Here is a 17,679-nt window from a genome sequence, read left to right as displayed (position 1 = left end):
GGAGTAGACGATATAACATTTGGCCTATGAAAAACTATATATTACAGAATTGTATTTATTAGGAAGATATGGGGTTTTACTGTGATGTGAATTGATGCAAATGGGGTATGTAACAAGAAATAAAATTGCAACTGTCTTTGTGTTCATAGACTAACATTTTGTGACAGAGAGTGGTACAGAGTGTAGCCCTTCAACCAACAGATAACACAATATTTGATTCAAAATAGTCCATGGTTTAAAATCTTTAGTAGGTTTACTATTTACAGTATTTCTCCATTTAGCTGTTTCTGTTTTCACTTTCTTTTGTTGCCCTTATGGATATAAATATAGTTAAACCATTATAAAAAAGAATTCAGGAAAACGCTGATAAACTAAAACATCAGGGAAAAGAAAAACAATAAAAACTTCCAAAATGAATGAAACTCGAAGGAGCTCAGAAAAAAATATCTTTTAAACCAGAAAAATTATGTCTTTTAAATGCTAATGGAAGACCACTCATCAGAGGAAGTACAATTGACACATCCTAGGGGAAAGATTATCACTCACTTTGGTAAACACACAAACCTTTAGTCATTCTGAGGTTGCCATTTTGAAATAAAATGTCTTGGCAATTAAAATGGGATTCAGGGTATTTCCAAAAATTTATTGGTGTATGATAATTGTACAGAAGGGGGTTTCATTATGGCATGTTCATATAAGCCCAGAACATAATTGGATTGATTTCATTCCCAGTACCTTCCCCCATCCCCCTTTGCCCTCCCCACTCCTTTCTCTATCCTACTGGTCTCCCTTCTGTTTTCCTTAGATCCTTTTATGTTTTTTCTCTCTAGCATCTACATTTGAGAGAAAACATATAACCCTACTCTCTGAATCTGGCTTATTTCACTGGGAATCCCAGCAATTGTGGCCAGTGTGCACACACCTGTGCCCTCAGGGCTAACAGTATCTATCTAGCCTGCCTTTCTTTGGTGTGTCAGAGATGGCTCTGAAAGTTTGGCCATGAATCCCAGGGACTGCTGCAAGTGTGTGTGTAGGCAAGCCCATGCACATGCCTGTCACCCCAGGGTTCCTAGTACTTAACTAGCCCTGCCCTTCTCCTGTGCAGCATTTGTCCTTCTCCCTTCGTCCTTCCCATCTCACCCTTCCATATCTGTATGTATTCCTCTTGATCTGAATTATATTCCTAAAGAGTCTGTTGTTTCCGTTTTCATTTTCTCTTTGGCAAGCTATCTTCAAAATGGTGAAATTCAAGTTGAAACTTGGGAATGGCTATGGCCAGTTGACTTATTTTATGTTTCTGAACAGTATCTAATATTGGCTTTAGACCTGAAGTACAGTTGGAGATGGAGGTCCTCACTAGAGGCATGAGTTTTAACCTTATTGCTTAAAAGTGGTTTATAGTTGGTTTCTAAAGTATGAGACAGATTCATCATGCCCTTGTCAACAAGATTGGATTTTCTCCCAGATAACATAATGGCAAAAACTTCAGGGATGCTATGGTTTAAATATATATTGTCCCTTCCAAAACACATACTGAATTTCAATCCACATTGTGAGGTTTTTATGAGGGAAGAAACTTTTGAGAAGGTAGAAACTTAATCTATGATGTTTACAATTGGGGCATTTTCAAGGAAATTATGATTAGATAAGGATATCAAAAGTGCCCATGAGGGGCTAGGATTGTGGCTTAGCAATAGAAAGCTTGCCTAGCTCATGCGAGGCGCTGGGTTCCATCCTCAGCACCACATAAAGGTAAATAAATAAGATAAAGGTATTGTGTCCAATTACAACTAAAAAATATTTTTTAAAAAAGTGTCCATGAGTGAATACTAGTGGCTTTATAAGAGGGAGAGACCACATCTCTTGCAAGCAACATTGAAATGTCAAGTCCTTCCTAAGATGTTCATTTTTATCTCTGTTAACCTGCTAGTTTCTGCTTCTGTAATCATGCTTGCTCAGCAGCTGTGGCAGGAATCAGAGCTGCTTTGGAGATGGGGGAAAAAAATAAAGCTACTTCCATGAGAAAGTTTTGAAACCTGAAACAAAGGGCTGTATTCAGCTTTTGGAGAAGACCCCACTGAGCCAGCACCAGTGCTTGAATAAACCTTGCTCTGCTACATCTCCAAGTGCCCCGTGTCTTTTTCCAGCACTATAATTTTCCGTAACATTTTCGTGTATGGTCTGGGAAACCAATGACTGTTGTGGGGGAACTGGAGAAAGCTGTGGCTGTAGACCTGGTGACAGATGGATAGGTGCCACCTGGCCACTTGCCAGATCCTGACTCTCACTTAAGCTGTGCTGGTCCCAGCTCCCACTGCTTCCTGGGTCAGACTCAGAAGGAGAACAAAAGCAGGTTTCAGGACAGGACACCAAACTGGTGAGTCCCTCAGAGGAATCTGCCCAAGTCAGGTCCTGCCCTATGGTGGAAGGGGAAACTGATCACTTCCCAGTGACCAGAGTGTCGGCTTCCTCAGGAGGTCGTCAATTCTATTTTGTATGTGTGTTGGGGGTGAGGGCTGGAATGACAAGAGTCCATGCTCCACCATCTTCGGACTAGAGAATCTGAGTGAGTCCTAACCTGCAGTTCTCGGGTGACCTCATAAGGTGTAAGGAGATCAACAGTCCCTTCCTGCAGGGTTGGTCCAGAGTCCTTTCCTGCAGGGTTGGTCCAGGCAGGTCAATGGCAATGACCTGCCATTGATGCTAAATATCTGCAAAGAGAGTGGACAGGTGGACAAAGGTGTGCATTCCTTCCTCCTTGTGCGGCACCAGCTCTGGGTGGGAACTTTCACATAATGGGCAGCTTAGCTTCAAAACCTCTAGTCTAGAGAAAAAGTATGCTGGTAGAGGAAAAGACAACAAAATCCCCCCAGATATTCCTCTGGACCTTATGTTGAAATATTTTAAAAAGTCCTAGGATGAAAGAGAAAAAGAACCCAAAAGACGATAAAAATACTGTTGATTTATTTGGACTCGAGAAACTATCCTAAAGCCTTCAGTATTCTGACTCAAAGTTTAGGCCTCCTAAAGGCCCAAACTCCCTGACTTCTGCCTTCAGGAATGATGCAAACAATGAAGGGGAAAGAAAATCTGAGCCAGCTGCAGAGCCTCCCATTCCTCCACCTGCTCTGTATCCTTCACCATTCAAGCTAAGGAAGGAATTAGAGCAAAAGATATTCAAATTTTATTTTGGGTGGAAGAACAAGGACTGATTTGAAGGACAACCTAACATCTCGGGAGTAATTACAGTCATGTCATTTTTTTCTTCAAAACCTGTGTGTTGGGCTGGGGTCGTGGTTCAGTGGTAGAGCGCATGCCTAGCACGTGTGAGGCCCTGGGTTCGATCCTCAGCGCCACGTAAAAAGAAATAAATAAAGGCAGTGTCTAACTACAACTAAAAAATAAATATATTTTTTAAAAAAAACCTGTCTTGTTTAAGCTCATGGTTTCTGTGATAAATTCACATTTGGTTCTGCTCGCCCAGAATAATATGTTTTGTTCCAATTAGTCTTGTTTTGTCCAACTGAAGTTTTTATTTAGTCCTATGTTTTTCCTGCTTTGTTCAGAAGTTATTCAAGGAAAAGCTATGAAGTCTTTGTTTCCTGATAGTTTTTATATATTTGTGTACATCGATGTATTATATGGTGTGTGTGTGTGTGTGTGTGTATCATGTACCTGGTATCAAAATTGGCTTATAGATAAATGAGCACTCCTAAATTTAATAAATTTGTTTAACAAATTTAAACAAAGACTTTTTAGTCCACATGACTTAAACATTTAAGAAAAAGTTTAATTTAAATTGGTTAAACAGATAAGAATAAAAATGTCTTGAAAATTACCCACACGTTTTTCTAGGTGGTGAATCAATAGAGTGTTTGGTTATGTAATATCCATTGTTTCTAGGATTTTTCTTTAGCAGGAGCACATGGATTATACTGTTAGTTACATTGGTCTGATATGTTGATTTTTTATGGGTAGCCTACAGTTAACAATTAAAATGAAGTAAATTAGACTAAAAATAAACAGACTGTTTTTCCTAAATGTGTTTGTTAGAGGAGACATTTAGTTAATTTATCAAGTTAAAATACTAAATATCAGGGCTGGGATTGTGGCTCAGTGGTAGAGTATTCGCCTAGCATGTTCGAGACCCTGGGTTCGATCCTCAGCACCACATAAAAATAAATAAATAAAATAAAGGTATTGTGTTCAATTTCAGCTAAAAAATAAATATTAAAATAAAATACTAAATATCAATTGCTACTTATAAACTCTAGTACTCCTGACTTCTTGAATTCCATAGATAATATATTTAAGTACTATATGTGTTTTTATAAGTTGGTAAATAAAAAAGGAAAATGCCTCTAATGCTTCTAATGGAAGCCACACATGGGTGACTTATCCTGGCAGATGGCACAACTGGAAGAGATGGCTCTAATGGAGCTGAGAAGCTTCTCACTAGCCACCAAGAAAAATTCCCCCAAGGAATCTCATCTGACTATTAACAGTAAATAGGAACAAGGTCATTCTGACCAATTTGGCCTTAAACACCTGGCAGGAGAGTTATAACCAAAGCACAGCCGTCCATAGGCTGGTGTTCATTCTAAGGTGATAAAGGGTTTGAAGATCATCTGGAAATTACAAATAAGCAAACTGTGTCAGGAAACCCTCCTACACTAGATCAAGTGTTGTCAATTGCTTTGTTAAGGATTAGGTCTAGTCCTAGACAGACACCCCCAGAGGCCACTGAGGACAACAGCCCTGCTCTGGTCACTCCAGAAGCTGACTAATCTCCATACAGCCTAAGCTTGAGAAATATCAACCCTGCCTGGAATAAATGGACTACTCTATATTGGTCTATTTACTGTGATGCTTTGACACTTCCACACTTTTCCTGTCTCACTTGCCACAGTCTTAGCCTTAGTTTTCACTTTAGGATTACCAGCAACTGCTCCAGCTCATTGATTCTGGGTTGAAAAGCTTCTGCTAGCAGACTTTTACCTCCTTTTGACAGGATGCTTTGTTACTATTGGTTGTGTTTGATCTGGCTCCCGTTGTGGACTTGACCCTCTCACCTTATGACCCATGTCTTCAAATCACTCAATCAGGCCAAGGTATCACCACAACCCTACTTTATCATACCCATTTCTCCTACCAGGGAACTATCTCAGGAACCTACAGGTTGGATTAAAAGGTCACCCACATCCCATTCTAGACCTGAACAGTTTAAAACCCCAGGAAATTATTTGGAAGATGGTTTTCAACTTTTGGGGGAAATTCAAGAGTCTCATAAGTCTCCTGCCTTGCCTGTTATCCCTGGTTATAAGATCTATTTCTAGTTTCATAGAGATTCTGATTAAAAGCAAAGTGGTTGCTCATGGTGTTATAGAAATATAAACCATTATATCAGGAGGATGCTCTTTGGCCCTAAAAGGATCTGAAACTCAAAGGGTAGAATATGGTAGAGATTTCCTCAGAGCATAAATAAATAAATAAACAAACAAATAACATGATGCCATTAGTATCAATGTGACCCTTCCACAACTCAGTTGGGACATTGTTTGCCTTCAAATAAAACCCACTCATGGGAACTAAGAGACAGCTCACTTGGATGAGACTTCCTCAGGGGGTCAAGAACTCCCCTACACTCCTCAGTGGAGCATTAACCACTGACTTGGATGCATTTCCAGGAAAGGAACTAAACTGTGTCTTGTTACAATACGCTGATGGCCTTCTGCTGGCCAGCTCAACACAGGCTCAATGTCTACAAGGAACAAAAGCCCTCCTTTCAATACTAAAAGAGGCAAGATATTGAGTATCAAAGAAAAAGGCACCAATCTGTCAGACAGGTTAAATACTTAGGTTTTAACATCATGCAGGGACTAAAAGGAAATGTGCAATTTGTGCCATCCTCACCTCCATCATGTGTCCAAAAGTCCAAGAATTCCGAGGAGCAACAGGTTCCTGCAAAATATGGATCCCTGGATTTTTGGACTTGGCCAGGCACCTATATGATACCTTAAAAGGAGAGAAAAAGGCTCCCCAACTCTTGAGTGGGGACCAAGCCAGGAACTGACCTTTAAAACAGTCAAGGCCAAATTCTCCAAGGCCCCAGCCATAGGACTTCCTGACATAACCAGGGTTCAACCTCTTTGTTCATGAAAAGAAAGGAATGGCCTTGGGAATCCTAACCAGACTCACTCACAGCCAGATGGCTGCCCTGTCTCAGAGCACTGGCAGCCACTATCTTGCTGATAAGGGAAGTTGTCAAGCTAACACTGGGACAAAACCTCAATGTTAAAGTCTCACCCTCAGTTGTAACCCTGATGAACATCAGAGGTTATAGCTCACAAATGTAGAAATGACTCACTATTAAGGGTTGCTATATAAAAATCCAGGGGTGAAACTGGAAGCTGTACAAACTGTAAACCCAGCTCCCTTCCTACTGGGCAAAACAGGGCCCCCTGACCATAACTATTTAAAAGCACTGGTTTTCAGCAGACCAGACTTGACTGATAGACTGCTTCAGAACCCAGATTTGGTCCTATTGATGAAAATAATTTTATGGAAGATAAAAAGAGGATGGCTGTGTATGCTGTGGTGCCTGACTCTAAAGTGGTGGAAGCAGAGGCACTTCTCCAAAGATGGTCAGCACAAAGAGCAGAATTATGGACATTAATTAGGACATTACAACTCAGCCAAGACCAGTGGGTCAATATCTAACCAACTCATGTTATGCCTTTTCTTCTCTACATGTCCATGGAAACTTATACAAGAAAAGAAGACTCCTTACTGCAGAAGGGAGAGGAATCAAAAACCAAGCTGAAATTTTGAAACTTCTAGAAGTAGTATAGGAGCCAAAGGAGGTGACAGTTGTCTACTACAAGGGTCACCAAAAGGGAAATGACCCAGTGTCAAAAGGGAACCACCATAATGAGGCTGCCACCAAACAGGTTGCCCAGAATCAGTTGACAAAAAAATCCAAAGTCTTGCTAGTCCCAGAAATGCCAGCTGTTCTACCTAGGAAGAGGAATAGATTAAAAAAGAAAAAAGAAGAAGAAGAAAGGGGAGCCAAGGCCAGGACAAGTTGGTGGCTCACATGAGACTACTGAGTTTATAATCTGGGACAACTAGCTTACAGACTGGTCCACCAACATGAATAGACCCACATGGGGAAAATTGCCATGGAAATCTTATTAGGCTGGTACCACCTCATTGCTCATCTCCCAGCACTCTGCTCTGCTGTCTCCCAGTGCTACATGAACAGCTTACTAAACAATGCTTGCCAGGGACCTAACAAACTAGTGGGAACACAGCACTGTGCACTGTGCACTGTTCCCCTTTAAGGATATGGAAGTGGACTTCACTGAAGTCATCCTGAGCCGAGGATATACTTATTTTTGTGTGTACATTTGTGGGATGGATAGAAGTCTTTTAACCTGAACTAAAAAGACAAAAGAGGTAACTAAGTCTCTCCTAGGGACATTATTCCCAGATATGGGATGCCTCTAATCATAGGATCAAATAATAGACAAGGGCTTTAAAAATTTGGTGGAAACTACATGCTGCCCATCACCCTCTTAAAAGTGAGATCTTTGCACCAGGCAAACATGAGATTTTCGCCATTTAAAATCCTGTATGGGCAACCACCTCTGCTGCAATTTGGATCTTGCTTTGGTCTGTTCTCTTTCATACTTGCCCCTTCCTTTCTTTTGAAATGGGAATGTATACCTTATGCCTGTTCCACCATCGTATATTAGAAACAGATAATTGATCTAGCCTGAATTAACTCAACCAATATAAAATAACTACACAGAAGCAAAATGTGCTGCATCTTATAAAAGTTTACAAGTAAAATGATTCACTCCAATAAATTATCAGTAAATTCCAATGGATTACAGTAAATCCGTGAAAAATGGCTTATTAAATAAATTGTATTAGGGTAACTGGCGACCCATTTGGAAAAGTGTGTGTTGGATTCCTGACTCATTGCTTCTGGCAAGGTAAATTCCAAATTTATACATAAAAACTCTGAATCATGTTGGCATTATCCCAGGAAACATAGATTATTTCAAAGTAATCTCAAGCAGAAATAAAAATCTCAGAAAATATATAAGTAGACCAGACTGATAAATCCGACTATAACTCAATTGAAATATTTTTTTACAACAAAAAATTTCAAAAAGAGAGTCAACAAGTTGGAGCACTGATCTTTTGTCTCCATACAAACACATACACTTAAAGCATGTGAATCTCCGATGTATTTTCTATGGCCAAATTTAATCAGATTATATTCTTAGTCTACTCTTCCCTGTTTCTATGACTTCACTACTAATTCTTTTTATCCTTAACCAGTACATTGTTAGCCCTCTCCACATTCTTTCCTAGAGTGCATCAAACCATAAAAAAAGAACCACAGAGTGACAGGGGCACATAAATGGAAAACTTAGCATTGCATAAAGAAAATACATTTCCTCAAATATAACATTTAACCTCTATGGAGACAAAAGCAGAAATTTTCTAGGGCAAAAGGAGTCAGGGAGAATAGTAAACAACAGTTTGGAAATGGAAATTGCATGTACAGATGGATATGCAGAGAATAATACAGACAATTATATCCTAAACAGAAAACAGCTAGAGAATGCAAAGCTCGTAAAGCATAATGAAAAAGTGTATCAAAAAGATCACTTTGCTCAATTTATAGAGTGCCATTTAGAAATTTTCTGGCTAATAAAAAGAGTATCTGATTATATTTACATTTTCAAAAGGTGGGCTTTCAAAAATTGCTGAGACAGACTAAGGAGAAGACAGATTGGGTACAAAACAGCTAGAAAATTTTATCAGGTACAAACGGGAGCATTTGAAATGAGCATATTTTAAATAATCACTGTTGAAGTTTAGTAGTTTTTGAAAGAGGACCAGAGTGATGTCCTTAAGGTGACAGACAAAATATTATTTTTACTTTTCCTAATACTCCATTTAAGTTCATTATCTCACTCAAATATTTACTATGTATTAAGCACTAATTCAGGTGTTGGGGATAAGATAGTAAGCAAAACAGATTAAAACAATCCCTCAAGGACTTTAGGTTTTGATATTCAAAGCAAATTCTCCAAAAGGATACCCAAATTGCCAAATGAAGGTAAAGAGTAAGATTAGGCAAATTTGACTAGGAAGCACGCAGGAAACAAGTTCAGGAGCTTTTATTAAATAAACAACAATTTGTTTATATTTAACAAGAATTCACTTCTCCCTGTTGTTTACCAACTAAACACAATGAGTTAGGTGGGGCAATTATTACTATCCTTCTTTACAGATTTTTAAACAGAGCACCTGAATATTTAAATAATTTGCCCAAATTTCTAAATGTCACCCCTGGACACACTGATGTCTATCTCTTGTGTCTCCCATGAGTTATAAGAGGCAGGCCAAATTATATTGTTATATTGGGTGCATATATGAATATGTAACAACAAATCCCATAATTATGTACAACTCTAATGCACAATTAAAATGCAGGGGAAAAACACAAAAAGGATTAATTTGGGTCACTGGTTAGAGACAAAGTTTTATTTGTTACTTAAAATAATGAACAATAGGTAAGAATACCTATACTTAACAACAATGCTTCTGAATCCGATGGAAGGGGAGATCCCAGCATCTTTTGGTAAAATGTCAGGAATGTGCTCACTTTCAGGCATGTGTTAACATTTCTGTGGCCAAGAAACTACAACTTAATAATGCATGGAATATCAAATTGGAAGCTTTTTCTTAACTTGGTGAGTGCGTTTTGGTCTCCTTGTGACTAGAATGCATTCGAGGATATCCATAAAGCCCAATAGTCAACAGAAAAATCAAAACGGACAATAAAAAAATCACGATTCCTGGTAATAAAGCTATTCTTTTTCCTAAGGGTGGGCCACTGTCAACACTACCTCCGTAGCCTCTGTGCAGACAGTCGGGTGGGGACCACCCATAACCACAGTGGCAGTGATGTTTGTTATTACAGATCCCCTTCATATTGCAGGTCTCAGGAAGGCAGTCTTGTGACAAGACAGACAAACTAACACACTTTTTGTCGATACAGATCTTTCCTGTTCCACAGGCAGTGCCATCTTTCACTTCACCAATGTCAGGTATGTCCATCCCTAAATGATGGACAGAACTCCAGCAGGTGACACCATTGATGCGAGTGTGCTGCAAAACATAATGATCTTGGAGATGGGGAATGTCTTCCACATCTTCACACTGAACTCTCCCACAAAAGATGTCAGACATGTTACATTTTAGGTATACTGTGCCATTTATACCACAGTGGCCAAACTGGTTTCCTTGGGAGTTGATTTTTTGGTAGCAATTCTGAGATGCACTCTTTGCACCTTGGCCAAAAATTTCCTTGCACTGTTGGTCATGGTTATGACATCTCTTTTGATAGCAGTAGGCACTTTCACTACAAGGGATCCCATCCTGCACATACCCATCTTCTGGGCACTGATGGGATGACCCATTACACCACTCTGGAAGGTCACATTCATTGACCTGTTGTCTACAGATTTCCCCTGATGGTACGAATTTGCAGTCTTTGCAACAAAGTCCAGAAGCACAAGCAGCACCTGGCCTCAGGGTGCAGTTCACCAGACAACAAGGATCTTGCTCACACTGACGTATGGATCCACAATCACATTCCTCTTCTCTTTCAACTGCACCATTTCCACAGCGCTTCAGCAAAAATATTTCCCCTGGTTTTGGATGGTTGTGCAGACATGATCCTTGGTTTAATGTGGTCTTCATAAAATCAACATAACTGCAATTGGTAAATCTCTCTGCTGGTACTCTGAAAGTACTCATAAGGCAGCCTTTTCCCCCACAAAAACAGAAATCCTCATCATGATACATACCCAAAGTATGACCTAATTCATGGGCCACAGTATTAGCAAAAAGAGACCAGGGGTCTTCTTGGAAATTATCAACTCCACAATCAATAGGAGGACGACATATTCCTGCAACATAGGCTAGACCAAGTATACTTATATGTGCATTTTTTATGAAAATATGTGCAGCATCATGCTGTAGCTGGGAAAGACTGACTTGTTTCCACTGAGAAAAATCTTCTAAAACCTGTTCTATGTTTACCATTGGGAAAGCATTTCTTTGATTCCAAATCTCAATCCCAACCAAAATTACATAAGTGCTCAACTGCTGATATAAGGAATCCACTAAATTGACAATAAGAACTACATCCTCTTGCACCTTTGACAAGTTGCTTTGAGAGTAAACGAAGAAATCATGATCTATCACTACCACCAGCTCCAGAAACCATGTGTGGGTCCACCAGTCCCCAGTAGAATTTTGTTTCCAATCTGAGCTCTCAATCACTTCAAATTCCAATTGTTGACGTGCTATTTCCTTCTCTGTTAAACCACAGCTCGTGGGTGAAAATTGTGTCTCGTTACTGTGTAATCTATAAACCAGGTGTTCAAATGTGGTAGAGTGCCTAATGGGTTCAATTTCATAAGTGAGGTCATTTATTTGTAACACTCCCCGAAAACCCCCAAAACAGGCACTGAAAACAACCAGAGACTCAGGGGCCCCCTCCACATAACCATGATAGTAACAGTCATCTGGGATGAAGGGGTGATCTTCCAGGAGGGCATGCTGCTCTGTGTAGGTGAGCACAGGAAGATGTGCAGAAACTAATAGTTTCTTCACCCTAATGTGCACAATGTGTTTCTGGCCCCCAAACAGCAGGCTGTAGGAAAGCCATCCTGGAGTCTTTGCACCTCTGCCTCTGCTGGTCACCTTCAAGGGGATCACCACTTCTGGGGAACTGAGATGTTGGGTAGGCCCAGCTTGGGAGAGGCTAGAAGGGGACAGAAACACTTCGAGCCAGAGCAGCAGAAGAGTGGCTCTCATGGATGCTCCATCCTCCACAGCCACCATTATGGAGCCATCTATCCAGAGCAGAAGAGGACAGGATGTGAGGCACTGCTTGTGTGACTCCTTCCCCCTGAGCTGCTCAGGGTGCAGGGCTGACCTTATGGATCTGTGTCCTGGCAGAGTCGGAGCATCAGAGCTGCACTGCTGAAAGGGAGAATAAAAATAATAAAATAAATAAAACAAAAGAAAGGGTGGGACAAGTGGTAGGATTAGGTTAGGAAATCAGGAGAGAAAAAGCATGGAGTAGCAAAAAAATTGAGTAATGAATCAAGAAAATTATTTGGATTTGCTTTTAAAAAATGAGAGTAGAGAGTTGGGAGTGGTATAGATAAAATGAGTCAATATTGGCCATATATTGATAATGGTTGAAGTTAGAAGACGAGTACTTACATGATTATCTCAATCTTTATAGGCAGTATGAAAATATCCATAATAAAAATAGAAAAAAAATAAAGAGACTCTGTATCTCAATTTGTTCAACACACATTTGGTCTGTTGTACTTATGCAGGACATTATTGACAGTGATCCATTTAACTGTTTACAACAAAACTGAAGACATCAAAATCAATCACAATAATTCTATGTTGATTTGATTGGCCTTATGATTAACATTATTTTCCTTTATTTAGAGTCTCCAAATTATATTCTCCATTGTTCATAACTTTATTAGACCACAAGGTCCTTGACTATGGCTTAATGACTTTCCTTGGTCAATAAAACAGCTCAAATTAACTGTTTGCTGATGACATGATCCTATCTTTAGAAGACCCAAAAAGTCCAGAAGACTTGTAGAATTGATAAATTTAGTAAAGTAGCAGGATACCAGATCAACATACAAAAATCAATCACTTCCCTATACTCCAATAATGAACCTTCTGAAAAAGAAATTAGGAGAATTATCCCATTCATAATAACCTCAAAAAAATCTTGAGAATTAATCTAACGAACGATGTGAAAAACCTATACAATGAAAACTGCAGAACACTGAAGAAAGAAATTAAAGAAAACCTCGGATGGAAAGATCACTCAGGTTCTTAGACAAGCAGAATTAATATTATCAAAATGGCCTTATTACCAAAAACATTATACAAATTCAGTGCAGTTCCCATCAAAATACTAATGACATTCTTCCAGAACTACAAAAAGCAGTTCTAAAATTCATCTGGAAAAATAAGAAACTCAGAATAGTCAAAGCAATCCTGAGCAAAAAGAGCAATGCTGGAGGCATCACCATAGCAGACCTCAAATTATATTACAGAGCTATAGCAATAAAAGCAGTGTGGTACTGGAACAGAATAGAATACACAGATACTAGCACACATAAATATAGTTATCTTATACTAGACAAAGGAGCCAAAACCATACATTGGAGAATAGATAGCATTTCTTAATAAATGGTGCTGGGAAAACTGGATATCCATATGTAGAAGAATGAAACTTGACTCTCACCCTGCATGAAAGGTCAACTCAAAGTGGATCAAAGACCTAGGAATTAGACCAGAAACCCTGCAACTGCTAGAAGAAAATGTAAGCCCAACACTCCAACATTTTTGGCACAGGAGCCAACTTCCTTAGCAAGACTCCTAAAGTGTAAGAAATAAAACAAAAAAATCTAATAAATGGGATGGCATCAATTTTAAAACTTCTGCATAGAAAAGGGAATGATAATGTGAAGAGAGAACCTACAGAATGGGAGAAGATCTTTGCCACCTGCTCCTCAGATAGGGAATTAAGATCTAGAATATATAAAGAATGCAAAAAAAACCTTAAGTAAAAACAAATAACAAAATTAATAAATGGGCAAAAGAACTAAACAAACATATCTCAAAAAGAAGAAATACAAATGGTCAACAAATATATGAAAAAATGTTCAACATCTATAGCAATTAGGGAAATGCAAATTAAAACTACATTGAGGTTTCATCACACTCCAGTCAGAATGGCAATTATCAAGAATACAAATAAATGTTAGCAAGGATGTGGGGGAAAAGATACACTCATTCATTGCTGGTGGTTGTAAATTAGTGCAACCACTCTGGAAAGCAGTATGGAGATTCCTAAAAAAAAAAAAAATTAGAAAGAAAAGAAAACCAGGAATGGAACTACCATATGACCCAGTTATCCCACTTCTCAGTATATATCCAAAAGATCTAAAATCAGCATACTACAGTGACACAGCTACATCAATGTTTATAGCAGGACAGTTCACAATTGTCAAGTTATGGAACCAACCTAGGTGCCCTTCAACAGATGAATGGCTAAAGAAAATGTAGTATATATAAACAATGGAGTATTACTCAGCCTTAAAGAAGAATGAAATTATGGCATTTGTTGGTAAATGGATGGAACTGAAGAATATCATACTAAGTGAAACAATCCAATCCCCAAACCCCAAAGTCCAGATGTTTTTTCTGATATGCAGATGCTAGTCCAAAATAAGGAGACAAAAGGAAAAAGGAGGGGGCTCCATTAAAATAGAAGAAATTGAAGTAGATTAGATGAAGGAGATTGAGGCAGGGAGGAATGGATAAGGAAAGAATAATGGAATGAATCATTCCTAACTTTTCTATGTACATATATGAATATACCACAGTGAATCTCAACATCATATATATTCACAAGACACTAATCATGTGTGTGTGTAGCAGAAAGGTCAGTAGAGTAGAGGGAAATGAATAGGGGGAGAAAAGGGGAAGTACTGGGGACTGAACTAGAACAAATTATACTCTATGCTTTTATGATTATGTCAGAATGAATCCTAATGTTCTATATAACTAATAAGAATTTTTAAAAAGTAAAAAAGCATTTATGTGTTTAGAGCATACAAAGTACAGGACACTGTAGCAGATATTAGGAAAAAACCTTGAAACAAATAATGTCAAATAGTCAATTTAGTGCAAAAACTTGGGTCAGAAGAAAGAATAAGCTTTAGGGGGATTACAATATCACATTCGATATTTTATATTGAATAAATTTAAAGTCCTATTATGCTGAGAAATGTGTCCATAAATTTCATCATAATGTCTATAAATTTCATTTTGATCTCAACTGACTGGCAAAAATTGAGCCTGTGTTAAAACAGAGAAGTAAACAGACATTTATGATATAATATGAAACAAATCAGATTGACCTGAAGCTTTTAAAGCTTATGCTTCAGGGACCCTCATTGCATAGACCTTCATAAGACCTTGGGGGGGACTCAGCACTTTATGAGACCACAATTTTAACTCATAAACAAAAGAAATCATGAAGATTCTCTGAAATTTGATAATTTGTAATTACATCTCTCACTACAAATAAATTGTGAAGCTTACATTTTTTTCGAAACTATCAAGAAAATAAAATTTTATCAAACATGTCAGGGAAAGACAAATGACCTTCAGTTCTTACCACAGAAAATATAACAAAAGCAATTCTCATAAGGGAACCAATTAAATAAATAATTCAAATGGTAAGGAAAGCATATTATAGAAATGTGTCAGGAATCAATAGAAGTATTGGGGAGTATCAAATTTGTGATACTTTATGGTGTTTTTAATCTTTCAAATTTTAAAATTCATAATGTGTTATGATATTCATTATTTATTTGCTTATTTATTTTTACATTTGTAATTTTGGGTCTTTTTCTTAAAGTGGGCAACTCATCCTATAGATGGGTCAAGTCCCAAACTTGAATCCATGCTGGTGATAAATGTATTGCCAGATGTTAAAGTGCAGTTTCTTATAAGAACATGGTTTCTCAACTCAAAATAGAGGTTTCTCAACTCAAGGACCTAGGCATTAGACCAGAGACCCTGTGCCTACTAGAAGAAAATGTAGGCCCAACTCTCCATCATGTTGGCTTAGGAACTGACTTCCTCAACAAGATTCCAAAAGCACAAGAAGTAAAATCAAGAATCAATAAATGGGATGGAATCAAACAAAAAAGCTTCTTCACAGCAAAGGAAACAATCAAGAATGTGAAGAGAGAGCTTACAGAATGGGAAAAAATCTTTACCTCCTGCACCTCAGATAGAGAATTAATCTCCAGGATATATAAAAAACTCAAAAAATTAACATTAAAAGAACAAATAAGGGGCTGGGGTTGTGACTCAGTGGTAGAGTGCTTGCCTAGCACGTGCGGGGTTGCTGGGTTCAATCCTTAGCACTACATAAAAATAAAATAAAGGTATTGTGTCCAACTACAACTAAAACAAAATATTTTTAAAAACCAAATAACCCAATCAATAAATGGACTAAGGAGTTGAACAGTCACTTCACAGAATAAGAAATACTGGGGCTGGGGTTGTGGCTCAGTGGTAGAGCACTTACCTAGTATGCATGAGGCACTGGGTTCAATCCCCAGCACCATATTAAAAAACTAAATAAACAAAATAAAGGTGTTGTGTCCATCTACAACTAAAAATATTTTTAAAAAGAAATACTTATAATCAACAATTATATGAAAAAATGTTGAACATCTCTAGCAGTTAGAGAAATGCAAATCAAAATTGCACTGACATTTCATCTCACTCCAGTCAGAATGACAATTACCAAGAATACAAGCAACAATAAATGTTAACAAGGATGTAGAGAAAAAGGTACTTTCATACATTGCTGGTGGGAGTACAAATTGGCGCAACCACTATGGAAAGCAGTAGGGAGATTCCTAAGAAAACTTGGAATGGAACCACCATTTGACCCAGTTATCCCACTCCTCGGACTATACCTAAAGGATTTAAAATCAGCATACTACAATGATGCAGCCACACAATAGCCAAGCTATGGAACCAACCTAGGTGCCTTCCAACAGATGAATGGGTAAAGAAAATGTGGTATGTAAATATACAATGGAATATTTTTCAGCCATAAAGAAGAATGAAATTATGGCATTTGCTGGTAAATGAATGGAAATTGAGACTATCAGGCCAAGTAGAATAAGCCACTTCCCCCCAAACAAAGGCCGATTCTCTCTGATATGTGGATCCTAACCCACATCAAGGGAGAGAGGGGAGAGGAAGAATAGAAGTCAATTGGATTAGACAAAGGGAAATGAAGGGAAGGGAGAAGGGAGAGGAGCAGGAAGGACAGTAAAATTAATTGAACACAACTGTCATGTGTATCTAAAAAGAAGAAATAAAAAAGAACACAGTTTCTTATAGCATCTTTAATCACACCAATCTGAGAAACCTTGAACAGGATACATGAAAAATGAAGATGATTAACCAAATACCGATTAGCTCCTGGCCTCCTGGTCTCTGAATGCATTCATAGGCAATGCTTCCTTTACCCTGATTCAACATCCTTTACACTGCCATAAACCTTCCCCCATGCCTTCTGGAGTCTTCCTTTTACAGCAAAGGGGCAGGGAAAGAGGAAGGGGAGATAGCATAAAGGAATAAATAGAAAGAAATACTTATAATCAACAATTATAAGTATTGTTGATACTTATAATTTGGTCCCAAATGAATTTCAGTCCAAAATTCATCCTCAACCTCTTTATGGAAAGCGCCCTACATCTACTTAATGTATTAAACTGAAGCTTCAATGGAAATTACTGTTTACCTGAAGACTAACTCAAAAGAAACCCCATTCCCAGAAGACCCATAAACTATATGATCTAGAGTCTAGGTTTCTGTTCTCCACAGCCTATCAATACCACATCATTAATCCTGTGATATCTGACTACACTATTTTTACATTTATCATCAACCACCCCTATCACTCTTGCACATATTTCATCGGCTTTGTCACCAAACTGATAA

The 17,679-nt window shown here is 38.3% G+C and overlaps 1 protein-coding gene across 1 annotated transcript; it reads right to left on the bottom strand.

The window, feature by feature from the left end:
• Positions 1 to 9,185: 9,185 nt before the first annotated feature.
• Adam21 (ADAM metallopeptidase domain 21) lies at positions 9,186 to 12,068 on the bottom strand. The gene has a single exon (XM_046441100.2). It carries the CDS (start codon positions 11,935 to 11,937, stop codon positions 9,769 to 9,771), a length of 2,169 nt encoding a protein of 722 aa, XP_046297056.1. The 5' UTR covers positions 11,938 to 12,068; the 3' UTR covers positions 9,186 to 9,768.
• Between the last annotated feature and the right edge of the window lie 5,611 nt (positions 12,069 to 17,679).

The sequence above is a fragment of the Marmota monax genome, unplaced genomic scaffold, assembly GCF_021218885.2.
Source record: "Marmota monax isolate L192 unplaced genomic scaffold, Marmota_monax_Labrador192_F-V1.1 WCK01_AAM20220418_F8-fsc00017, whole genome shotgun sequence".
In the NCBI taxonomy this organism is placed as follows: Eukaryota; Metazoa; Chordata; class Mammalia; order Rodentia; family Sciuridae; genus Marmota; species Marmota monax.
The sequence above is the reverse complement of the archived record's forward strand: the minus strand, read 5'-3'. Positions and strand labels throughout refer to the sequence as shown.